This window comes from Pelodiscus sinensis, chromosome 6 (assembly GCF_052426305.1).
Source record: "Pelodiscus sinensis isolate ZL-2025 chromosome 6, ASM5242630v1, whole genome shotgun sequence".
NCBI classification, from domain to species: Eukaryota; Metazoa; Chordata; order Testudines; family Trionychidae; genus Pelodiscus; species Pelodiscus sinensis.
In genome coordinates, this window is record NC_143057.1 from 102,053,630 (window position 1) to 102,080,255 (window position 26,626).

At 42.2% G+C, this 26,626-nt stretch overlaps 1 protein-coding gene and 1 long non-coding RNA gene across 2 annotated transcripts in view; one reads left to right on the plus strand and one right to left on the minus strand.

Annotated features, from left to right (window-relative positions):
- On the minus strand, window positions 1–5,869 carry MRPS30 (mitochondrial ribosomal protein S30). The gene is made up of 5 exons (XM_006139517.5): window positions 5,310–5,869; window positions 4,932–5,077; window positions 4,022–4,127; window positions 1,985–2,161; window positions 1–531 (listed from the first exon to the last, which is right to left on the minus strand). The coding sequence occupies exons 1-5, from the start codon at window positions 5,851–5,853 to the stop codon at window positions 263–265; spliced, it is 1,242 nt and encodes a 413-aa protein (XP_006139579.3). The 5' UTR covers window positions 5,854–5,869; the 3' UTR covers window positions 1–262.
- Window positions 5,863–26,626, plus strand: part of LOC142829956 (uncharacterized) — a 26,847-nt gene continuing 6,083 nt past the window's right edge. The window contains exons 1-2 of the long non-coding RNA XR_012904924.2: window positions 5,863–6,229; window positions 17,649–17,733. This is a non-coding gene — a long non-coding RNA (uncharacterized LOC142829956). The remainder of the gene's footprint in view (window positions 6,230–17,648; window positions 17,734–26,626) is intronic.

Genomic DNA, 26,626 nt, shown 5'->3' on the forward strand with positions numbered 1-26,626 from the left:
AAAAAAAATCAAGGCAAATACAAGTATACAAAAGGCATTATGTTATTTTATGTTTATTTTCAATGTACAGCACCTCCCATTTTGGAGAGCATGTGAGAATGAGCTCCAAAAGAGATCAGAATGCATCTTGTTTACAGTAATATTTAGTCAGGCATGTGTGTATGACAAACCCTAAATAAGCATGAAGAATCATTCCAAATCACATCTCATTTGACTTCTGAGGAAGACCAAGCATTTAAATGGATACATTTTGTAACCTAATTTACAATTCCTTTGGTTTATTTAGCAGAAACTGAACTAACTGAAGCAGAATTTCATCATTAAAATTTTTAATATTACTGCCTTCCACAGCTTCATATAAGGGCTTACTTTCTGTTCCCCAACAAATATTCTTCCGAGGATTATTTTTATCAGCTTTTACAGTTAGTGCTAAGGTATTAAGTTGGAAACAAAAGAAAGCAAAGTATTTTCCATCAGTCACCACAGCCTGTGATACAAATGGACGAGTCACATCTGCCTCACACCAGAATCCTGCAAATGAAATTACATCTTAGTTAAATAACGCATAAGTAGTATTCAGATGGCACAAATCAAAATAGCGGGCTGAAATACAGATACAAGAGTTACAAACCCAAACTGCTCATCTTCAAAGAACAAGATAGTTTTAGACTGTCCAGTAATAACATTTTATATAGTAATTAACTACATATCTCTATCTCAACCACCCCTAAGAAAAGTTTTATGGTACATACTCTATGAATCACTTTCAAAATTAAAAGATGTAAAAATGTATGGTAATTTATGTGCACAACTCTGTGTTCAAATGTGAATACAAAACTAGCACATTTTGAATGCACATGGAGTCATGGAACTGAGTTGGCCTGCAAAGGGTCTCATCTTTCAAAAACCTGAATGTTTAAATTAGATAAACAAATGCATGAAGTCCTACAGACTATTTTTTGAGGGGGGGTGAGGGGGGGAGAGAATCAGATCTTTGAAAGCCCAGCCCCTTCTATTTAAAGGATAATTGAGTTTTACATAAATCCTGCTACGGTGAACTGGCTATGTTCATAATGGAACACACTTCATCATATGACATTTCAAGAATATATTCTTCTGATTCAAATTTAATACACCATTACTCTTAAATGCTAAATAAAATGGTGTGGAACAAGATAATTCTTACTGGACCAAAGAAAATGGTTCTAGTTTTACACTATATAATATTGTTGTGCATGTGCAACAGAATATGCAGAGAACTGTACTTACAATAAATATGCAATACATATGCTTCTTTAAGCAATTCTCAGTCCTGGAGTCAGCTGCTGGTCAGTTTCAGCAGTGGCTGAATTGGGGAAGTCTAGGGCAGAGCAGCTGGGGTGCTGCCGGGTTGGTCCCGCAGTGCTGAGGGGCGCATCCTCTCACTCCACCCCAGACCCCTCATAGCCCCCCCTTTCGATAGTCCGGCATATCTGATAATCCGGCACCCCCTGGGTCCTAAAGGTGCCGGATTATCGGAAGTTTACAGTAATAAACCATAAATTCAGTGTCTCTGTTCAGTCCATGATTTCCATAGTGTTTTGTAGAGTAATGAATTTAAGCTCCCATGCTTATCTTTTGAAAGAGTTGTACAGGTTTCCTTTGAGGATGAAGACTGACAGGTCACATATAGTATAATCAAGTGTAATTTACAAAAGAAGTAATCAATCTCACTTTGCTGCACCCTAAAAAGAGAGAGCCCCAAAACTATTTGGCATAATTATTTTTGCCTGCTTTTCAAGCACTTTACAGAGATCTAAGAGTCTTTTAAAAAGGAATTTGTTTAATATCTGCCATACACATAGTTCAATTGGCTTATTTAAATATCATTTAAATACTGAAATTAAAGCACAAAGAAAAATCAGGTAAACCACAAATGGAGATAAAAGGGGAGAGAAAAGAAGTTTGTCTACGTATAAAAATCAGGCTATAAGTTTTGCCTCACCTTGATACATTGCCTGTGCTGCAGTCCAGGCAAAGAGACTTGCAATACCATTAGCTCGATAAGTTACCTCAATTTGATCAGCAAGGTTTGCTTTTAATAATCGTTCCCTTTTCAGTTTATCAGGAATCAAATGAAATTGTGTATGACCATAGCAGCAAGGATCTGCTACTTTTGATCCTGGGTATATAAAAAAAGTTTGAAATCACTTTAAAAATCAAATGTTATAGGTAGCATCAGAGATGACAGAAATACCATATTTCCCTATTTTCTATTATTCAGACTTCTACCCTTCAAAGTAACAAATTATTTAAAAAGTTTGCCTGATTTGAAATTTGACATCAATAATTGTTTGGCTTCCACCCATCCAAAAAAACCAATCTCCTTATGATCTTACTTGGTGCCAATATTTGGATGCAAGACAGTGAAATTAATTTTAATAATTCACTAGTTTTGATCCAATCTTGCTCCCACAGAAAATAAAGGAAGTTTACCTCTTTTCCCTCCATTGACTGATGTTGTATAGAAAGACCTCAATATCCCCATTTAAAGGGCTCATGTAGCTGGTCATTCTGTAGCAAGTGTAGTAAGTAGCATATTTTTCTGGAGTTATAGGGAAAGAAGGGTGGGCTTGGCCCTGACTATACAGGTACAGGTTGGACCTCCCTTGTCTGGCACCCTCAGGACCAAACCGGTCCTGAACAATATGATTTTCTGGACCAGAGGAGGGTCCCCTCTCCTCATGGCCCATACTTACCTGCTGCCAGCAGACTAGGGCAGCCTGGCTCCACTGCTGCTCCAGCCCAGGTATTTTCTAGCTGCTGCCGGCCCTGCTGTTGCTAGGGCCAGAGTGGCATGGCCAGAGCTTCGCAGTTGAGGCCAGAGCTCCACAGCCACTTGGTTCCATGGCCAGGGATCCGTGGTCCTGGCTGGGTTGGAACTCCACAGCTGCTACCGGGGTCACAGCTCCCTGGCCACAACCGCTGAACTTAGAACTCCCCACCATGCCTCCCTGCCCCCACTGACACTAGATTCCCAGCTGAGTCGCCGGTCCCCCCTTCTATGCTCGTGCCATGCAGCCAGACTTCCCTCTATGCTCTAAGATCCAGGAATTAGGGATGTAAACTTACATTGATAGTCAACTATCGGAGCGATTAGTCACCTCACTCTCCTTGCTACCTCTATAAGACAGAGGCGGGGGGGAGGAGGGGAGGGAGGAGAAGAGGAGCAGGAGCCGGTGCTAGGGGGAGCCAGCTTGAAAGCCGGTTTCCCCCAGTACGGTCTCCACAGGGGGCGTGGGTGGTAGAGGCGTAGAAGAAAATGGTGTGAGCTGGGCTTGAAGCAATCCCTGCTCATACCGCTTCTGCTGCACTTCTACTTTTGAAATGTACAAATGCCCCACAGAGTGCACAGGGCTTCTGCTTTTGAAATGTACAAGAGCCTGACGGGGCTCTTGTGCCTTTCAAAGGCTCACACGCTGCAGGGACCGTGGGGCCAGTCCCCCGCTGGGCCTGTGCTCCCTGTGGAGCTTCCGCTTTTGAACTGCAGCAAGAGTCCAGGAGGGCTCTTGCTATAGTTTAAAGGCAGAGGTGCCCTTATAGACTAGTCAAACAGTCAATGGAAATCCCATCAACTATCCGATTAATTAACTAATCTAAATTCAACATCGTGCCAGACCATGGATGTTGCCAGATCAGAGAGTCTCAGTTAAGGAAAATACAACCTGTATTTGGTTTATTACAGAGAAGCAGTAGCCTCTTTATGAGTAAAGCTAACTAAAAGAAAAGCAAAGAAAATACCCTCACGAGGCCCAATAACCTATTCGGAAAACATTATGCATTCTGAATTAAGTATTTTCATTTTTCAAGGCTTAAATGCCTCCTTTTTAAAATTTGGAGGTATGTTTTACTAACGATACTGTCTTTTTTTTTAAATTAATGTTCATCATTGAAAGTACACCACCACAATGAGAAATGCCATTAGGCAGATTTTTAAACTGGCTCCTGTAGTAATTGCATTCCCATTACTAGGAATTCTTACCTATAAATATCTTGTTATCGTATTGTCTTCTGAACAATGGAAGTTTGTCTGGTGTATGATTAATAACAGGAACTTCTCCAGGGATTGAATAATCCAATGGTACAAACTTGAAGGAATGAGAAAGAGAAAGAAAATTAGTTCAGCAAGCCAAAGAATGTTTCTTAATCTCAGCATTATTACATAGTACATTGATAACAATATCTTGATTCCTAAGGTTTGTTTAAACAGCCATCCAAACACCAATGGAACTCTCATTGAACTCAACATCCATTTTACTTACTTCAATAAAATTCCGATCCTATTCTGAGACAGAAACCAACAAGACAATATGTTTATCCTAGAAAGCTTGAATCTTTTTCAGTAACAGAGAAATATTTTGAGTAGCACAGGAATGACTCAAGTGCCACTGCCTAGATGACTGCTGGTTAGCACTGCTTCCTACTGACTGAAGATGTCATGTCCCACACTTTGCAAGGGAACCAAAAAAATAAAACCTCATTAACAGCATTTTGTTTGACCTTTTTCCTCACATTCAATGCAACACTATCATAGTATTTTCCAGTTCAGAGTTTTCAAAAGTGATCATTTTGGTTACCTAACTCAAGATGCCTTGAGGAGCTCAATTCTGAGTATGCTGAATACTCATCCCCTGAAAAATGAATGAAAAGTTTGGCACCCAAGCAAAAAAAAAAAAAAGTCACTGGTCATAAAATCTTGGTGTACATTTTCTTTGGCAAGTTATAGAAAATCTAAATCAAATACATGGAATTGAGCAGCTTTCTGTCATGCCATTGAGTTTAGTAGTGACCGTATGACTATACAGGCAGTCCCCGGGTTACGTACAAGATAGGGACTGTAGGTTTGTTCTTAAGTTGAGTTTGTATGTAAGTCGGAACTGCCTCTTCCATACCTCTGGAAGCTGTTTTGGCACACGGATCTGGACTTGTGGCGTGTCATCTATCTGAAATCTCACTGGATCGATTCTACCTGTTCGATAGCCTCGACGAACAACAGTCTCCCCACGCTCCCAATAGAAGTTAACCTGTTGTTTTAAATCTGAAATAAAACAAGTTTATTTTTAGCCAGCTTTTGACCCTCTGTATTCTTGGTGAAAGCATGCAAAGTACATCAGTCCTCAACACGAAAACAAAATTAAAGATCAGACAGCAATGTAACCTTTAGCCTTTCACATCCTGCAGAAAAATATCTTCACGGCTTAGCCTCCTCCCAACCCCAGCACCTCCCTCCTCGTTCCCAGGTACCCCCTTCCCGCAGGCCCCCGCCCCACCTAAGCAGGAGGCTGCGAGCAGCGGGTTGCGGCTGCCCAGAGCGGCGGTGAGGGAGGAGACGAGCTGGGTGAGGAAGGGGGCCGGGATGTGCTGCTGCTCTTGGTAGAGGAAGGGTCGCTGACGCTTGCGCTGGTAGAAATGCTCCTGCAGGAGCGCGTCGCAGGCCAGGGAGCGCAGCTCGCTCAGATCCGGGCCCGCGGGCTCCGCCGGCTCCGCGGTCGCTGGGGGCAGCCCCGGCACGAAGACAGTCTTGGTGAAGCTCTGGTACCAGCGGTCCGCGTTCAGGGAGAAGGTCTGCGGGTAAACCACGTACTTGAGCCGCTGCAGCCGGCCGTAGAGCCGCAGCTTCTCCGCGATGGAGGGCGCCGCGTGCACCAGCTGGTAGTGAAACTCCAGCCGGCGGCGCTTGGCCGACTTGCTCTTGGCAGTGTGGGAGGCGACCACGGCTGGGTAGAGCGGAGGCGGAGGGGCCGCGGAAGGTTCGGTGTGCATCAGCCGGCAGCGACCCTGCCACACCAACCGCCACCCCCTGGGAGCCGCCATCTTGCCAAAGGAGGAGTGACAAACTCTGAACGAGGGGAGTAGTGTGCACTAGTGATTGGCTACGACTGATCACGTGAGCAATACACTTCACCAATCCGAAAGCTCCTCTGAGAAACCGGCACTGTGGTCCAAAAAAGGGATGAATCAAGGCATGTCATTTGCCCAACGCTCTAGGAAACAGTTAAAGGGGGACGGTTCCTTTTCAAGAAAGTGTCAGCGAAGTTCCGCCCTGCCAATGCTGCGCATGCTCTTTGCGGAAGATCTTGGCTGTGTTCGAACCCTCGAGGTGAGCGGCTTTGGGAGAAGAGACTACATTTCCCAGAATGCAGAGCGAGAGCAGCAAGGCTGACCAGTGTGGTCTGTTCCTAGTACAGAGGTATCCAACCTTCTTAAGCTCCAGATGCTTTTTGAATTTAAGTGCAATGCAAGATCTACCTCAAATATAAACACCCTTATTCCGCCTGCTTTCCGCCCCTTTGCTGAGGCGCCTCCCTGCTCACTCCACCCTCCCTCTCTCGCCCAGCCTCACTTACTTTCATCAGGCTGGGGCAGAGTGTTGGGGTGCAGGCTCTGGGCTTGGATTAAGGGATCTGGCGTGCAAGAGGGGCTCTGAGCTGCTTTTGGGGCAGGCAGTTGGGATGTAGAAGGGGGTTCTAGGTGCAGGCTCTGGGACAGCGTTTGGATGCAGGAGTGTTTGGGGTACAGGAGGGGGTTCATGACTGGGGTAAGAGTTCAGGATGTGGGCTCCAGCTGGACACTGCATACCTCAAGTGGCTCCTGGTTGGTGATACAGTGGGTCTAAGGCAGGCTTACCCCTGCCTTGGCCTGTGACCACTCCCTAACATAGCCAGCAAATTCCATCCAACGTTCTGTTGTGCCCCCTCTCTGCTTTGTGGAGAAAGGACACAAAGTGGAAGGGGGCACCCTGATATCAGCATCCCTTCTGTTCTTCCCCTGCCTTGCACAGAAAACAGAAGGCTCCCCAGCAGGAAGGGCAGCTCCAAGGCAAAGGGTAGGAGTTGAGCAGCAGTGGGAGAAAGGGCAGCTGAAGTGCTGGCACTTGATAGCCTCATAGCCAAACCAGTCGGATCACCTGTCAGAGGCTCTGAGATCTACCAGTAGATCCTGATCTACTGGTTGGTGACCACTGTCCTAACAGGACCCCACACTTCCGAAGGGCTAGGGCCCCATTCCCTTCCCTATAACCTCCTCCAGCCCCACAGTGGGGTGCAGACTCGCTATCATCGGGGTCCAACTATACAGGCGCATGAACCATATCCCCTCCTCTGCCCTGGTTCCTGTTGGCACAGAGGTTCCCATCCCTACAAGCCCCTGAACCAGTTACCAAATCCTGTAATTGCTGGAGCCTCCCCTCACTGTACAGGCCCTGATCCACACTCTCTAGTTGCCCTGTCACTGGTGGCTCACATACCTAGACTGAAGCCTGAACCATGCTTCCAGATCACACTATGAACCAGGGTTTCCAGACCTATTTGTATCCCTGACCCACACCTCATAATCCCACTATCACTGGGGTCTGTCACCTGTACGTGGCCTGTGAAACTATATGGTTCACTGCATCACACCCCAACATTTTGCTGTTACCAGAGCCACAAGGTTGCCATTTTGGAAGGGTAGGGGGACGGCAGCTGTGTGTTCCGGGACACAGCTTACTTTTCATCCCATTCCTCAGACTGTCAGTGAGTGAGGGGAAAGTACTTGCGTTCCATGCATGCCTCTTTCTCAGTGAGACTCCTTGTCTCCATCCTCACAGCAGGAAGGAATTTTACCCAGGGGCAGCCATCAGGAAAAAGTGGGGATCTACGTGAGTAGATGACTACTCGACTAGTTGAGTGGAGTACTCAACTAGTCACTCTCCTCCCCCCTCTCCCCTTTCTGCCTCTGTATGAGAGATAGCAATGGGGAATGGGGGAACAGCAGCTGGTGCTGGGGGGAGCTGGTTTAAAAGCTGGTTCTCCCAAGCACCGTCTCCACAGTGCCACTTCCCCCCCTATCCCGCTGCCTCTGGCAGCAGCCCCAATCCGCAGGGGTTTCATCGGAGCTGGAGCAGTCCTTGCCCACAGCCAGCCGGGCTGCCGCAAATATGGACTGCTGGACCCAGCGCAAACTTATCATTTAAATTAGCTTCTGTACTAGAACAAAAAACAGGACTATGTATCACTTTAAAGACTAACAAGATGGTTTATTAGGTGATGAGCTTTCATAGGCCAGACCCACTTCCTCAGATCAAATAGTGGAAGAAAATTGTCACAACCATATATACCAAAGGATACAATTTAAAAAAATGAACACATATGAAAAGGACAAATCAAATTTCAGAACAGAAGGGGAATGGGGGGGAGGTAAATGTCTGTGAGCTAATGATATTAGAGGTGATAATTGCGGAAGCTATCTTTGTAACGGATAAGATCATTAGAGTCTTTACTCAAACTTAAGTGTAAAGTGTTGAATTTGAGCATGAATGACAGTTCAGAGGAGTCTCTTTCAAGTGTAGTCTTAAAAGGCCTTTGAAGCAGGATGCAGGTAATCAAGTCATTGAGACAATGTCCTTTCTGGTTGAAATGGCAAGAAACTGTACTAGATGACTGGAGGTTAGCTAATATGCCTATTTTTAAAAAATTCTCCAGAGGTGATTGTGGCAGTTACAGGCTGGTAAGCCAACATAAGTATCAGGCAAAAGAAGCACACTGGCGTGCAAGAACTACAGAATGATTGCCTTAACAAGTCATCTAAGCAAGGTGCTGCTGATGATACTGACGCAGAGATTGAGATCGCAGATAGAAGACCATCTAGTGAATGAACAAGCAGGATTCAGGAAAGATGGAAGAACCATACAGAAGATATTGGCACTAAGATTGATAGCGGAGAAAGTTTGGCGAAAGAACAAGAACATGTACAATTGCTTCATCAATTTTCAGAAGGCATTTGACAATATGAAGGGGGGGCTCGGGCAGCGGTTTTGCTCCGCGTCTTCCTGGTCTGCAGACCAGGGAGATGCAGAGCAGCTTTTCTCGCCCGGAGTACACGGGCGGCGGGAACCCGAGGTCCCGCAGTCCGCGTACTCCGGGGCAGCCCCGTTCGTAACTGCGGATCCATTTTGTCTGTTCCCCTCAGTAGCTGGAGAGAAACTGCCTAGGGACAAACCCAAAAATTCCTTTGTCCCAGTTTGAAATTCCTATCTACATTTCTATTGGCTGCTGGCTATCTGGTTAGGTAAGGGACATAATTAATCCCTTAGTCCCCAGGCTGCTGGCCCTCTCTCATGATCATGACACCTTACTAACACACTGATGAAAAAGGCAGGCACCTGGTTTGTCAGTCTTGGCATGATCTGGCACTTGGTTTACCAGTATCAGGTTCAAATGACAGAGCATTGGAATACAAAATACTGGGCGTGATCCTTCAAGCCTTCTATGGAAGTCAATGGCTTGCAGGATCAGGCCCCTTATATAGATTTTTCTATATGACTTCCAGATTTAAAAGAATCAAACTCTTAGGCTACATCTAGACAGGCATGATTTTCCGCAAATGCTTTTAACGGAAAAGTTTTTCCGTTAAAAGCATTTGCGGAAAAGAGCGTCTAGATTGGCACAGATGCTTTTCCACAAAAGCACTTTTTGTGGAAAAGCATCCGTGCCAATCTAGACGCGGTTTTGCACAAGACAGCCCCTATCGCCATTTTCGCCATTGGGGCTTTTTTGCGCAAAACAATACCACATTGTCTACACTGGTCCTGTGGCGCAAAAGCATTTGCGCAAGAGGGCTTTTGCCCGAACGGGAGCAGCATAGTATTTCTGCAAGAATACTGACTATCTTAGATATCTTACAGTGTAGACAGCTGGCAAGTTTTTCCACAAAAAAACTTGCCAGTGTAGACGCAGCCTTATAGTAAGATATACACTGGATATATAAGAACAAATATTCATTGTCATAATCTGAGACTGCTTGTCCCTATATTATTGTTTTGGGAATAAATGGGACATAAGATTCTACCTAATTTTATATATATATATGTAGTTTTTTATACATGTAAATGTTGAGATCTTTCTAGCAGATAGTTATACACCAGATTGTTCATCATAATGGAAAAACCTTTAAGGGCAATTGTTGCTGCCAAAAGATTGATTGTTATAATATGGAAAAAGAATACAACACCAAACTATTGAAGTAACAACCTGTCAGAAACTGAAAAATCTGAGAAGGCTACATTAACAAGGGGAAATCAACTACAACAATATGATTCATTATGACAGCTGTTTATGAAACTATATACAAGCTAAAAATAACATGCTGACACTTGAAGATGTACAGTTTATTATTTTTTCAACTGACTGATGTAATCTTCAAGCCTGTCGAAAGCTATGTTTCTGCCTCACAGACAAAGTTTAGTGTTCACTATTTTTAAACTAAAAGCAGCCATACACATTTAATACATGATTAAGGCTTCCAATCCCACATATTTTTCATTTGGCCCCAGACATTCAATATATATAAAAGGAAAAAATCTGAAACTGTCAAGTGACATATTTGTAGGTTTGTCCAGCTGGAATATTTATAATTAATAAAGTAAATGTCATTAAATATTAATTTCATAATACACAAACTGATGGAAAAAATATTTCTATCAATAATAATTGAAATTTGTTGATAGGCAAAATAAGAATGCTTGAAAATTTAGATTTATTTATATACTTTGTATATGTTGACATGTGATGTTGACAATTTGTGTTTTAAATATTATAAAGCTTTAATTTTTTTGACTCTCAACATTTTTTGTCATTAAATAATGGTCTGATTCCCCCATAATTTCACACAACTGTGAAATTTAAATTGATAAAAATAAAAAGCTTCAAAATAAACCTTATTTTACCCATAAAAATGATAAAAAATACATTGTGAGAATTAAACCGCACTGATAAAGGTAAGAGCAGCTGTGAATGTAATCACAATGTTAGGCAACCTATGCATATCCCTGATCTTCCACTTCCTTCCCAGAATTTCAGCCTAGCTTCTTGATGAACCAAATACTGCATTTTCATGAGATTTCAAAAAGCATTACGCAGAATAAAACCCAGAATGAGATTGTCCAAATAGTTAGAGTTTAGAAATGTATTTCCATTTCAACAGCAATTAAAATACTTGTAACAAACAATTAAAAGAATAAAATGCCATTATATCATTTCTTTGCAAATTTCATAGTTTTTTCCCTGAAGATGCATGTATATTCAAGGAACAAAAATATTACTTATAACAATTAGTTCATGTAAGTAGCACCATCCTGGCCATAGGACAGTTCAGAGTGGCTGCCCTGGATCCCACACTTGAGGGGTCCCACAGTGGCTGTCCCAACTGTCTTATGGAAAGGATGGTCCCCCACAGGGCCGAGGGAGGCCTGGGGGTTTACCGGGGAGGCTGGCACAGGGCATCAACATTGGTTGCCCCCTGTACTCACTGCAGTGGCAGGACCCTGGGAAGCAGAGTGACACATGCAGAAGCCTGTGCTGCTCCCACTGTCTGCCAGCTGGGTCACTCTGCTTCACCATGGTGGTGGAAAGTGGAACACCCCAATCTGGTCCCAGTCTATCATGCTCCGTTCCCCTGAGTGATGCAGGACTCAAGGGGGTGGGGGTGGGGCTGCGGCTGACCTGGGGCACTTTGCTTCCTGCTGCCATGATGAAGGGGAGTGCAACAGGCTGGGAAATGGGTGGTAAGGTGGAATGGAGGAAGCCACCACAGTGAGTACAGGGAGGGCCAACCCCTGCTGCAGCCCCATACAATGCTGCCCACTTAATCCCCAGGCTCATGTAGCTTGGTGGGGAGGGAGCTTCAGGGAAGGGTCTGGAGGGGGCAGAGCAGGGGCAAAGCTTTGGGGAAAGGGTGGAGTGTAGGCAGGGCAGACTGTGGGCACAACAGGGGTGCAAAGAGGCCAGGTAAGGCCTGGGGCAGGGGAAGTTGCTGCAGGCCCCATGCTTGAGGCAGAGAGGGTGACCAAAGCACCGCACCTTCCTAGGGATAGCACTGCAAGTAAGGTCTCTGAGGGTGGGACCATGTTTTTGTTCAATACATGTACAATACTTTACATAATGGAACCTGGATCCCCACCTGGGACCTTTCAATGATACTACAGTAAAATAAATATTTATGAATAGCTTATGGCCCCTGCTTCACCCATATACAGATTTTTCTTGCTCAAAGAAAATTGCCAATTTATCATGTGGTTCAAATGTACAGCTAGTTAAGCGGAACAGGAATGAGAACTACTGTGCCTCTCATAATGTACTCAAATGCTGCTTCTTTGGCAAATGAAAGAGAAGTCTGTTCTTTTCTGGCCATCAACAGTCTCTTATATAATATCTGACTAGTGTCCCTTGTTACAGCTTGGTCAGATATGATTACAACTCAGTGTGACTATAGTGCTGTGTCTACACTGGGCCACTTATTCCGGAAAAGTAGCCTCTTTTCTGGAATAACTTGCCAGCTGTCTACACTGGCCGCTTGCTTTTCTACTGTAAAATTGTCAGTGTTTTTCCGGAAAAACTATGCTGCTCCCGTTTGGGTAAAAGTCCTTTTCCGGAAAAACTGTTCCGGAAAAGAACCAGTGTAGACAGCACAGTAGTCTTTTTCGCAAAAAAGCCCCGATCGCGAAAATGACGATCGGGGCTTTTTTCTGGAAAAGCGCGTCTACATTGGCCACGGACGCTTTTCCGGAAAAAGTGCTTTTCCGGAAAAGCATCCTGCCAATGTAGACGCGCTTTTCCGGAAATACTTATAATGGAAAAACTGTTCCGTTTTAAGCATTTCCGGAAAAGGGTGCCAGTCTAGACACAGCCAAGGTGAATGTAAGCAGGTTCTGAAGGAATGCTTCCCTTACAGCTAATTGGAATAGGGGAGAGACCCTATGTATGTGTATGCAAATACAGTTTGCTCCTGCCATGCTTAGACTTGTTGGATATTCAGCAGATAGAGTGGTATTTTGCTCATTGTAATCAACTTAATTTGTGACCCACTACTAGCTATGTTTGTATTAAATGCAAGGATCGCTGAAATATGGTTAACAATGTTTGTAATTTTGTGTCAAGTATCAGAGGGGTAGCCGTGTTAGTCTGAATCTGCAAAAGCGGCGAGGAGTCCTGTGGCAAGGTGCTGATGCATGGATCTGATGAAGTGGGTCTTTGCCCACGAAAGCTTATGCTCCAACACTTCAGTTAGTCTATAAGGTGCCACAGGACTCCTCGCTGCTTTTGTAATTTTGTGGGAATACAGAAAAGCAGAACAGCGCTTAATCTAGTCCAAAGGAAAGGGCTCACAGTTAGCAAAAAGAACCTTGCTAAACAGGGGGTCGACTTCCAGCGCTCTATGAGGGATGAGGGAAGGTTCTTCTGGTTTGTTGGACATATGCCAGTGGTGGGCAATCTGCAGTCCCTGGAACACGTGTCCCAGGGTTCTATGTGTGACTATTGTGTGCACCGGGTTGCCAGGTTCCTCTTGTTTCTGTCTTAGTTCTTTTCCTTACAGTGTTACTAAAGTGATATTCAGGTGTGGGTTAGGGTTGGGGTTAGGTTTTAGAATAGCGATACTGTAAATTCAGGATTCACTGGTGTGGCATCCTGACAGGTCTTCTGCTCCATCAGTGATGATAAATGTTCATCTGCATGAATTTTTGTATGCTCCCTCAGTATATCATGCCTGTATATCTGTGCAGATAGCTAGCAGATAGCTAGCATAATAGACTTCACAAGAGCCCCCAAAGACCACAGACTTGGATAAGATACGAAGGCACCCAAATCAGGTTTATTGTTGAATGAAATACATTGATAGTTGTCAGTAGCCCCTCCATATTTGTACCCGGGAGAATGGACACGGCTCAGTCAATAGCATGGATTTCACTATCGCCCTCTAGACTGGCCAAAGAATTAAGTCAAGATACCCCAATATTTATCGATGGAAATGAACCATTTATGATACCCACTGTACGTATTCTTTTACGCATTAATGACACGTTTGGTACCTCCCTTTGTACTATCCTCCAAAGCATTCACTCTCATTTTAAATTATTTTATCATGTACTCAGATTGGTGTCCCAGTACTGTCCTGATGGAACATATTTACATATTTCATGAGCTTTTATCAGTGCTAGCAGTTCCAGTGCTGAGAGACACTGACTTGCAGGCAAACATCTGTTTTTGACACTGCCTGTCTATTACTCGTGAAATCCATACTATCGACTGAGCCACATCCATTGTCCCCGTGCCCATTGTACCAGGTAAAGCAAGGGCACATGAAGTGAGGTGAGTACTGATTGCACACAGCATTGAGGCTATGTCTACACTGCAGGCTTCTTGCACAAGAACAACTTTTTGCGCAAGAGTTCTTGAGCAAAAGTTCTTGCACAAGAGCATGTCCACACTGCCATGTGCTTTTATGCAAGAGATGTGCTTTTGCACACGAGTGTCCATAGCAGTGTGGATGCTTTCTTGCGCAAAAAAGCTCTGATGGCCATTTTAGCCATAGGGATTTCTTGCGCAAGAAACACCTGTTCCTGTCCACACTAGCCTTTTTGTGCAAGAACTCTTGCACAAAAATGCTTATTCCTCGTGGGGAGAGGAATAACGCTTGCACAAAAAGCCCTCTCTTCTGATGATCTACTGTAAATTTTCTTGTGCAAGAATGGGCTTGCAATGTGGACACTCTGCAAGTTTTTGTGCAAGGATGGCCATTCTTGTGCAAGAAGCCTGCAGTGTAGGCGTAGCCTGACTGTAAGAGCTGTGCGTTCCAGCTGCATCCAAAGCACTGCTATAGTTCAGTGATTACACCCCACATATTCTAGATATGCAAACACAATTAGCAAAATTACCCTATTCTGAGGGACTGTCTTAGTTCCAATAATCTTGAGGCCCACTGAGATAAAGGAGAACCACTCATGCAGCCCATGTTGCCCATTGCTGCTATATGCTCTCCCTTGCCTGGACTAGTTTGACCTACCCCTGCTCCTTCCATTTCAAAGAACAGAATTAAATAGGCAGAATTAAAAAGTAGGAACCTTTTTTCTCATGGTAATTTTGTAGGAGGTTTTTTTTCTTGTACCCTGCTAAGAATTGAAATCACTGGGAAATGAAATCATTTGAGACCGATGGGCAGAAATCACAACCAAAAAGTGGACAGTAGATGGTGACTGACAGCCAGCAGGGTGGCAGCAAAGAGATGTGTTGAGCAGCCAGCAGGGCGGCGACAGCGAGATGCAAGGATGCAGCCAGCAAGGTGGCAGCAGAGAACAGGGGGCAGGCAGCTGCAAGTGACCAGTTTAATGATTAAGATGCCTATTTGCCTTCTTCCCCCACCCAGTTCCAGGATGGGAGGTAAACTCTGCAGATGCAACTCTGACCTATGGGTCCACACTGATGAAGGGCAGGAACTGTGAGTGGGGGGCAAAGAAAGTCTGGGCATGGGAAAGGGACATTTAGATTCCTGGGCCTAAAAACCTGAGAGGAAAAGGACATTATCCAACCTAGTTGAAGTGGGGCTTTTACTCATGGATTTGTTTATGAACCCTGTTTGTGGTATTTTCCCAAATGAATGCCAAGTTACTTCCTTCTTATTAAAAGCCTATTGTCTACACTCAGGCTTTGTCTACACTGCAGGCTTCTTGCTCAAGAAGCCTTTTTGCGCAAGAGTTTTTGCACAAAAACTTCTTGTGCAAGAGCATATCTACACCTCAGAGTGCATCACAAAAGTGATGTGCTTTTGCGCAAGAGAGCGTCCACACTGCATGGATGCTCTTGCGCAAGAAAGCTCTGATGGCCATTCGCAGAATGGCCATCAGAACACCTGTGCTTTTTCCCATAGGGGTTTCTTGTGCAAGAAACCCTTCTAGAACGTCCACACTTGCCTTTTTGCACAATAGCTGTAGCGCAAAAGGGAGTTATGCCTCATAGAAGGAGGTTTATCTACACCGGCAAAAGCCCTCTGTTCTGCTGATTTACTTGCGCACTTGAGGTGTGGATGCTCCGCAGGTTTTTGTGCAAAAACCTTGCAGTGTAGACGTAGCCTCAGAATCTGTGCTTGTGAATGGGGAAGAATTGCCTCTCAGAGGTACCCAGGAATGGTGTTTGAATTTCCCAGGTTACTGGGTAGGGCTCTTGAATTCTGTGTTGGATGGATGGAGACACATCCCTAGATATTGAACCTGGCCTTGACTGCTATTATACATCTATAAAGGAGTCAACCCATCTAGCTTGCTAGAACACATATTTTTATAAACATACTTATTTGAAACTTACTGTAGCAATACACAAACACAGACTCTTACAAAAAATTAAAACTCTCAGCATATTTCTTGTGTATTGTTCTAATGCTGTAGTATGAAAATACATGTTCTGATCTCTATCTGTTGTGAGAAGGAGAATGGTACAGTGGATTCTGTACTAGTCTGGAGCTCAGGTGACCTAGATTCAATTTCCTGGGACTTCCTGTGTAACTTTGGGCAAGTTAGTTAGCCCTGGTTTACACTAGGGAATTATTTCGAAATAACAAGTGGAGTGTCCACACTACCAAGCCTGGTTTTTTTTCAAAATAATGAGCTAGTTATTTTGAAATAATAACTCCTGCTTTCCATGAGGATATTATCATATATTGTGTTGTTAGAATTTCTAGTATGACTGTATTGATCTAACTTCAGAAGAGGCTGCAGAAAAAGCAAATAGGAAATCAACACAATCTAGATAAGGACTTCTCAACACACACTTGAAGGGCAATGGGTCAGTCTTTTAACTTCAAGAATCCTGTCTCCGGTTGCTAAGTAGCTTACTTGGTCAAATATAGGATGCCAGAGATGAAAAGAATACTAAGGAGTTTTGGGGGGAGGAGGTTGGTAATTTTTTTGTTTTTTAAAGATCTTCAACCTAACATACAAAGAATGAAGAGGAAGCCTAATCATTAGGACCTTCCCAAACCCAGGGAATAGTAAACCTTATGGAAAAACTAGATTAGTTCATTCTATTTTTAATGTGTTATCTTAAAAGCTTTGATTCGAAATAAATAACATTTTGCTTTAATGAGGATGTTTGGTCACTGACTGTCACTGCCATTGTCCCAGATGGAACAAAATTTCAGGGTCTGGACATGTCAAATCATGGCTAGTACTAAGGGACTGCAACAGAGGGAGAATCGTGTGATTCCTCCCCAAAAGACATGTGATAGCTATCAGCTTGTGACCTAAAAAGGTGCAATCAGAGAGACCAGAAAGGGTCAGAGGTGCTGTTTGCTTGGTAACAATGACAGGAAATTACTGATTGTTTGTCCTTGAAAGTCAGAGAGACGGAGAAAGTGCCTTCTGTCATTAGCATTTATGGTGTTATAGATATATTTTTATATAATGGTATCTTTAGTAGGTTCAAATCAAACACAGGGCTTTATTGGGCTAGGTGCTATAAAATTCCGGTCATCTGAAGAAGTGGGCTGTGCCCACGAAAGCTCATGATACCATCTACATGTTTTGTTAATCTATAAAGTACTACCAGACCGTTTGTTGCTTTTTAACTTTATCCTATACAGACTAACTCGGCTACCCCCTGAAGCTAGTAAAATAAATGGTTCCCCGCTGCCACCAAAGAGCTTACTATCTACATAGGCAAGGCGAGTACAAATAGAAAGCAAAGTATCAGATGTGCAAGTATGATTAGCTACATTTCAAAACTATTAAATTAACTGCACCTTTAACAGTCTTTATGCTACTATGCTCACCCTACCATGCAGTGAGACATTTCTGCTTCTTACAGGGATTCTTGGTATTAAGGCAAGGACTACATGGCTTCTTCAGACCAGACAGTCCAGCTATTCTCCTTCACAAGAAGGGGAAACAAGGTGATGAGAGATTTCCTTATCTGTCAGAACTTTCAGAGTTTGGGGACAGAGACTTTCATATTTACATATTGGTTGTTTTATATATGGTATACACATCATTTAGTAGTTTAATAACAACATCTGTAACTTCCATCTGAAATTCTGCATGCTGCAATAGCCATAAATTTACATTTTTGGCTGGTGTCCATTATTTTATTATTTCAGCGTGCCATAATTAAGAATAGAGTGCATCACATGGCATAATGACAACTCCCAGATAATAATTTAAAGCAACATATAGTATATCTGCTTGCATCAGGAAAAAGTTATCATCAGCTCAAGAAGTGACTTTACCAGCTGAAACCCATGTGGAAAAACCACATTTCTCATATATTTGTCCAAATGCATTCACAGGATATAAAATGTGACATGCAGTATTTACATAGGCTACGTCTAGACTGCAAGCCTCTTTCGAAAGAGGCTTTTTCTAAAGATATTTTCAAAAAAGCCTCTTTCAAAAAAGAGTGTCTAGACTACAACCAGTACTTTTGAAAAAGCAAGCTGCTTTTTCGAAAGAGAGCACCCAGGCAGTCTGGATGCTCTCTTTCAAAAAAAGCACAGTTTGCATGACATAGCGTCTTTTTTCGAAAGAGCACTTTCGAAGAAATGCATTCTTCCTCGTAAGCCAAGGCTTTCTGCAGTTGAAAAAACTAGCGCTTTCTTTTGATTTACTTTCAAAAGAACGCAACAGCAGTCTAGATGCAGAGGAAGCTTTTTTGAAAAAAGGCCACTTTTTTTCGAAAAACCCTGTAGTCTAGACACACCCTAATGCTATATAGCCTTTGCATAAAAAAAATGCTTTCAGTAGCAAACATAATTAAGTTGTTGTTGAGCTCCAAATTTCATTTTAGTTCACTTTTTCAGATGCTTCCTCAAAAAAATTCATTTTGGATTGAAATTTTAGTTGAAAGTTTCCTTGTTTTAATTGAAGGATTTTCAGACTAAGTAAAACCAGTATAACTGTTTTTTATTCATATGACAAAGGGGAAAAGATGCATTTCTGATAAAAACTTATGTGGCTATAAAACCCCTAAATAGTTGAAGACATAAGCTTCAAGATTGGCCTGCTTTATAGATCTCATCAAAATCTAATGATCAGCCTGAGATTCAAGAAAATCAATGACATAATTTTTAAATCATAAGCCCTTAAATCAGAAATTCCACCCATGCATAGTGAAAGTTCTCTCTGTATTTTTAGGTACAGTTAAAGCAGAGCAGATTAGATTACTGACTGCATTTAAGAACAGTTTAGTTTAAATAAATCCTTATCTTAACTGCACAGTTTAAATGAAATCTGAACATCACAGCACCCATGAGCCTACTAAAAGATTTTGAAGTCCTGAAGACAAAGGGGATTTCTTACTCTGTTTTGTACAGCATTACGTATGCTCCTAAAGAGATTATTAATAGTGGCTCATTTTCAAACCTCAGTGCACTTTTGCATGTTTGCACACCTCCTACCTGTATGCACACAACATCATATGCATACTTAACGTACTGTGTGCATGTAAGATGGACTTTCATGAATTATAGGTTTTATTCATGGGATTGAAAACCTGTGCTAGTATGTTAATTCCCATCTTTGGAGATACCTTGTTGCTATATGAAATGTCTTAATTGGAAGACTAATGGGTGATTTTTTTCTCAAAGAAACAGAAGTTGTTTGACGAGAAGAATAAATATAGTGCTATTTCAAAATGGGATGCATCCAAGGAATGGGCCATTGGATATTTTCATTCAGATGGTATTTGTATTTGGAAGTCCTTTAATTCAGATGTGGAGTTTCTATTACTCATATATTTAGAACTATCCAGTTTTTTAAAAGAATATCACAAGAACAGGAAAAAGTGAGAGAATACGTTTTTTTCAGATGGATTGATCTAAGCACAATAGAGTTGAACAAGGTATAGTGAGGTGGGAGGGTTTTATTGTTTTCAAAGGGTGTTATGCAAACTGAATTTCAATAACAGTGGGATTAAACTGTGCCTTTTCTTTTCTGCAAACACCGAGAACAGTAAAAAGTTTCACCAGGTCCCCAAATCATATGAGGAATGACTTGAGTAGAAGTCCAGTTACTGATTGCCTGAGAGTTTTCCTGTGACTTGGAAATCTTCCTTCAACTCCAAACACTCCCCCTTAACCGTATTTTGGCACATGATCTCCTGTAACCAAGCATTTTCCAGCTGCTACATAAACATTCATCTCACTGAATGAGGAGGGTGTTTGTTCTATTTTGCCCATTTATATATATATATATATATATATATTTCAGTTTATACTGACAACAAAAAATGCCGATCCAAGCTCTGGGCACTCAATACTCTAAAATAATGTTACCTCTAGCAACCTCCACCAGTTGTTCCAATACCTCCAATCAAAGAACAAATAAAAATAAAAAATTCTTTAACCACATATCCACCATAATCCCCTCATACTACTCAGCCTTACAAACCTCTTAGATTTTGTCCAGCAAGGCAGCAAAAACAGACTTTGCAGCATGTCCTAAAAAGTTAAGTCAGAGTGTTTCATGGACCAAGGCAAATTCCAAAATGTCCCTAATGGAGAACACCCTGCCAACAGTCCACCCTTTTTCCTACCAGTGAAATCCCAACATCAGCACCCTAACAAACACACCTGTGGCACCAACTCATGAAGAAAGATGTAGTCTTTTAGATATGTCACAGACCATGTAGGTCTTTCAAGATTAAAACCAACACATTAAAATCAACCTGGACACTCAAAAGTAGCAGTGAAATTCAAGTAGTGTGTCATGAAAAGAAACATGGCTTAACAGGATGAATTCTGCACTCACTTTAGTTTCTGACTAGATTAGATGTAGTTGATTCACCCAAGATATTAATAATGCATGCATACACCTGTTCACGTACCGCTCTCCCAGGCAGAATGCTATCACATTCAAGCAGCATTTAGTTTAGTGAATTTGGGGAATAGTGTATTTTGTAATGAAAAATATTGTATATACTTCAAGGCAGAAAGATGAACTATCACCATTCCAATATTACAGAGTCGGGGGCCAAAAGTACTTAGGTCCTGTTTCATAATTTTAAATTAGTATTTGTTGTACAAGAAAAATAGATATTATTTATCCAGCATATTTAAATCCAGAAAATGACTTCAGTATAAACACATGGCCAGGCTAATGATTCACAAAGGACACTTGAAAATTATTGAAACTATTCCCCAGGGAAACTAGATAATGTTATACAGTACTGATTTTTTCCCTTCGTACATAATTTTTGAGAGCTAAGCCTCCCTGTCTTCTTAGAACACCAGATTTTCGGCCTTCACTGCTGTGGATACAATTTTGCATCCACAGTTAAAAGCAGGGGCAATTATTTGCACCTATAATTACTGCAATTCAGCTGCCTCACTATCTGATTTGGAAGCACAGTCATATAATTACACAGTTAAGGGTGCAGCTATTTATACCCATCACTTTGCCATTGCATTTAATTGCAGCCATAAAATTGCACCCCCACTATATCAGACCATTTTAAGCTTTTCTGATATGAGAGTGACTGAAGTTTGAATTAATGCAGTTTGAATTAATGGATCTGCTAAAAATGGCAAACTGCTGATCATCCAGAATTTTAATTTACCATGCACAGCTATCATTTGGTATCAGTTTGAATATACTGTGCCGCATGCCATAATAATAAAACCCTAACTTGAAGTCTCTTATTTTACAAGCAGAGGATAAATATTTCTGTTGAGATTTGAGGTAGTTAATACAGACTTTGTATTTTCAATTCTGCTTCAGAATGTTATTAATATGTTCAAGCTCCATAATAAAGTTCAATTTCTTTCAAGTTTTATCATCTTTTTTCAGGGTTTGTCACACATTGTTCTGATATTAAACAGAACCACCTTGTATCATCTCACAGGCCTATAATCTGTCTGAACTTCTCATTAGGACTTGGCTAAAATTTACTAAGGGTACATCTATAGTGCAATGCTATTTTGGGGTACCAAAGTATCCCGAAATAGCTATCCCACGTCTTCATAGCTAACCCACTATTCTGACATGCCTGTAAACCTCATTCTATGAGGAGTAAGAGACATTTTGGAATACCGCTTTATTTCAAAATTAAATGATGAAATCAGCTATTTTGAAATAGCTTTGAAATAAGATACACAATTTGCATAGCTCAAATTGCATATCTTATTTCGAGTTATGGTGCAGTGTAGACATCAATTTCCAATAGAACTCAGGCTCTGGATCTGAATATTTTTGAAAGTAAATGAGCTCTAAAGTCACTTATGTGTTTTTTGAAAATATTTCTAATTATCTAATTGTGATGGGAGTCAACTCATGAATCTAAGTAACAGATTTAGGGCTTGACTATAAAGGGATTTTTAGGGTTCAAAATGGATTAAATTTGGTTTGAAAATGCATATATACAACACAACCCATCACTGACTCCACATTTACCAGGAATGCTGGAGTCCTCTTGCAAAGTGGACAAGGTTTGTTTCAAATTGAATTAGTTTGATATTTTGCTTGCTTGCATTTTCTGTGCATCATACTTTGCATCTGTCCCACAGTCCTTTGCATCTCAGCTGTTTCTGAGCTGGCTTTTTACTTGTGTACCTTCTATACCCTGGTATAAAGTTTCTAGGATGACCCTTGTCCCTTTTAAAAAGTGACACAGAGCTAGATTTTGTCCATTTACTTCTGGCTCTTAATTTAACATTATTCTGATAATACAATTGTGAGAGCACTCCAGAACTTCCAAAAACAAGCCTCATGCCGCTGCTTGAATACCTATCATCATTTGGGCCAATGCAGTTTAGAAAGCTCCTGTGGCCAACTGCAGAAATAAGGACTGTTTTGTGGATATTGCAAGCCAGAAGGTTCACGACTGGGGTGCCAACCAGTGCTGAACAAAGAGCAAGCAGCTTAGGAGACTGAGATGAGGGACAAAAGGAGACAATCCAGTAGAGGACACATGATCTGTGCATTTTTTATGAGATGGATAAGATTCTAATCAATCAATTATGATATGACCTAACCAAGGCCCTATTCAGAGCCTGTTTCCTGCACTTCCCCCCCACTGAAGATGACTGGCTAGGCCTCCTGTAGTATAGTAGAAAGGTGCTTCCACCTGAGAAGATCATTTTGCATCTTAGGATCCTGACAATGGCCATCTAGAAAACCACCCCAAGTCCTGCTGTGCTGTCCAAGACCCTAGTTCCCACACTGCATCAGCTGAGCCAGAGTTTGATCCCAAAGGAACTTTGACATCCATTTTAGAATTTATTATTGTTGCTGGCAGAGCCAGGAGCTAGGAGCCCTGCCTCCCTCTGGCCAGTTCTTCTAGGGCAGCATAACAGAGGCACAGTTGCCCCCACCCGAACCCCCACCCCCACCCCAGGGTGCATTCAAAGTCCAGATACATCAGTTTCCTAAAATTTCAACAGTTTTTTGAGTTGGAAAAAGAAATGTGGAAAAATTACAACATGGTGTGTAATTGTTCACTGCCCCAATAAAACTGCTCCCTGCTGAGGTACAAATAACCACCCCCTGTAACATACATTGTTAGTTATAGTCATTGCAGAACATTAGCTATTTTTTTCTGTGCACTTCCTCCACATCTGCAAGGAAGATGGAGCAGAACTTCCGCCTTGTGACATTTTGGAGATTATCCTCACCAGTAAGGGTTTCTCTCACCACCTGCTCTGTAACGTTGAGTACCATAATGCTATGCTCAAAGATGATACCAGAAGCCTGACCACAAGCATAAGGGTCTCACTCTGGCTTTCATCAGCTTAGTTACTCCTTGCGGGGTATCATGATACTAGACCCTGAGCTCCTGAAACAGCAGCTCCATTTTGAATTGTTTGAGGAAAGGGCATGTGGACAGGTCATAAAATGGACCCAAAGGCCCTGTGCTACCACTGTCTACCATATGGATGCTCTTAGACAGGTTAAGCACCCTAGGCTGTGTCCAGACTCAGGGGGTTTTTCGAAAAAAGTAGCCTTTTTTTGAAAAAACTTCACCTGCGTCTAGACTGCAGCCGCATTCTTTCGAAATTAAATCGAAAGAATGCGGCTTTTCTTTCGACGGTGGTAAACCTAATTCCACGAGGAAGAACGCCTTCTTTCGAAAGTGCTCTTTCGAAAGAAGGCGTTCTTGACAGCAAACAGGCTTTTTAGAAAGAGAGCATCCAGACTCACTGGGTGCTTTCTTTCGAAAAAGCGGCTTGCTTTTTCAAAATTCCGCGTGCAGTCTAGACGCGCTCTTTCGAAAGAGGCTCTTTCGAAAGTATCTTTCGAAAGAGGCTTGCAGTCTAGACATAGCCCTAGAGAACCATTAGAAATGTCCGCAGCTGTGCACAAATACAACGTGGTGATCCTGTATTATGCCACCTGATACTCCAAAGCCATCCTCCTTGGCTCAACTTGCCACCTATTCAACAAACAGAACCATTTTGTCTTTCAAATGACTAAGCACACACTTGACTACTGTTTTACAGCTACTCACATCATAGCGAAAGTGTTCTTTCTTCCCATCCAAGTGGCCTGTGTGTTGTATGGTTTCTTCAGCTAAGGGGATAACCCAGGTTATCCAGAATAATCAGACCAGCCTCTGCACCATTAATGTCCACAGTCTCTTGGAGGCAAACTGTACTTTTCCCTAATATACATACTGGGTGTGTCCAGACTACAGAGCTTTTTCGAAAAAAAAGTGGCCTTTTTCCAAAAAAACTTCATCTGCATCTAGACTGCCGTCACGTTCTTTCAAAATTAAATCAAAAGAACGTGGCAGTTTTTTCAAAATCGGTAAACCTACTTTTACCAGGAAGAATGCCTTTTTTAGAAAGGGCTCATTCGAAAAAAGGTGTTCTTGAATGAAAACAGGGCTTTTTTGAAAGAGATCATCCAGATTGCTTGGGTGCTCTTTCAAAAAAGTGAGCCACTTTTTCGAAACTCTTGTTGCTGTCTAGGTGATCTCTTTCAAAAGAGACTTGTAATCTAGGAGTACCCACTGAGTTCCAACAGATGATTCCCTCATGGCCTCTCCCACACCACCCTGTATTTATCTCTGAAAACTCCCAACTGTGGCCCACCAGACTTTCAAGCACCAAGGAGAAATAACTGTGTAATAAATTCTGCATCCTACTGATGGGAGCAAGTGGTAGACACATAGGATCCCTTAGTTGTCCCAATATAGTTTTGGAAAACCATGTGTGCAAAGTCATTAGTAAGCTAGTGAGCATTATCCAGCTTTATAATCTTGTTAGGTAGCACCTTATTAATTGCAAAGCAGGCTGATCTCTGTGTTGCATGTCAGTTGGCTATAGACTGATAACAATTCGGGGGGTGGGGGAGAGAGGCAAGCTCCAGATAGCCAGGGTGAATTGTTTCTCCACATACGTGTAGCACTACATGTTGGACTGCAGTTGCTGATGCTCCAAAATCAGTTCTGCACAGTTTTCAAAAGAGATCGGTCTCCTCATCCTGAAACTCTTTCACCACTGCTGGTCTAAAGAACAATCCTCCCCATTCAGTGCTCCATGCTGGTTTCCCAGGTCCAGAAACAGTGCTGGGTAGGTGATCCAGGAACTGGTTCTCCTGCTCCAATAGCTCAGTGTCCTGCTTCCGCATCATCTGCTCAGTGATCCAATGCCAAATTTATCCCACTACAAGTGCTGCAAGATAGCCCAAGCAGCTTGTGTTTATTCACATTTGTGGCCACAGCTGCATATTATTGTTGGGTCTATGCCAGAAAACAGCAATTCAAAAATGGTGCAAACCAGCCCGCAAAGGAAATATGGGTGGCAATGAAAACATGTTTTTGTTTTTGCCTGGCTTTTCACAATTCACAGTGAAAACAATCCAGGACACATGTTGCTCAATAACATAACAAAGGATCGTGGTACACCCTCAGTATTCAGCAAACTGCTTCTGTGTGTTCACAAGATGTATATTGAAAATGGAACAGGCATCTTATACTTTGAAGTAGGAATAAGATCCTCCGGAAAAGGGCGCTTTTTCCGGAGGATCGGGGCCAGTATAGACGCTCTTTTCCGGCTTTTCTAAAAGCCAGAAAAAAGCGGCGGACATTTTTATTTAAATGCCGCGGGGGATATTTAAATCCCCCGCGCATTTCCCTACTACGATGGCTGAAATTAACATGCCCCTTCCGGAAAAGGGGCCAGTGTAGACGTAGCCTAAGTTTTTAATCAAAATATTTATAAAGCTTTTATTTTACCTGTATGCAATACTGAAGATGTGGGCATACCCAACATCATATTACTTCTATATAAATCTATTGAATGTCCTCATCTTGAATACTGCATGCAGACGTAGTTGCCCCATCTAAAAAAGATATATTGGAATTGTAAAAGGTACTAAAAGGTCAACAAAAACGATTAGGGGCATGGAACAGCTTTCAAATGAGGAGAGATAGGACTGGGACTTTCCAAATTGGAAAAGAGATGACTAACGGTGGATTTGAGAGATCTATAAATTCATAATTGGTCTGGATAAAGTAAATATGGAAGGGCTATTTACTCTCTCATATAAAAAACTAGCAGTCACCAAATGAAATTAATAGGCAGCAGATTTAAAACAAACAAAAGGAAGTATTTTTTCACACAATGCACAGTCAACCTGTGGAATTCTTTGTGAGAGGATATTGTGAAGGCAAAGATTATAACAGGATTAAATAAAGAACTAGATAAATTCATAGAGGGTAGGTCCATTGATGGCTATTATTCTGTTTTCCAGAAGCTGGGAATGGGCAACAGGGGATAGATCATTTGATAATTACCTCTTCTGTTCATTTCCTCTGAAGCACTTGGCACTGGCCTCTGTTGGAAGACAGGA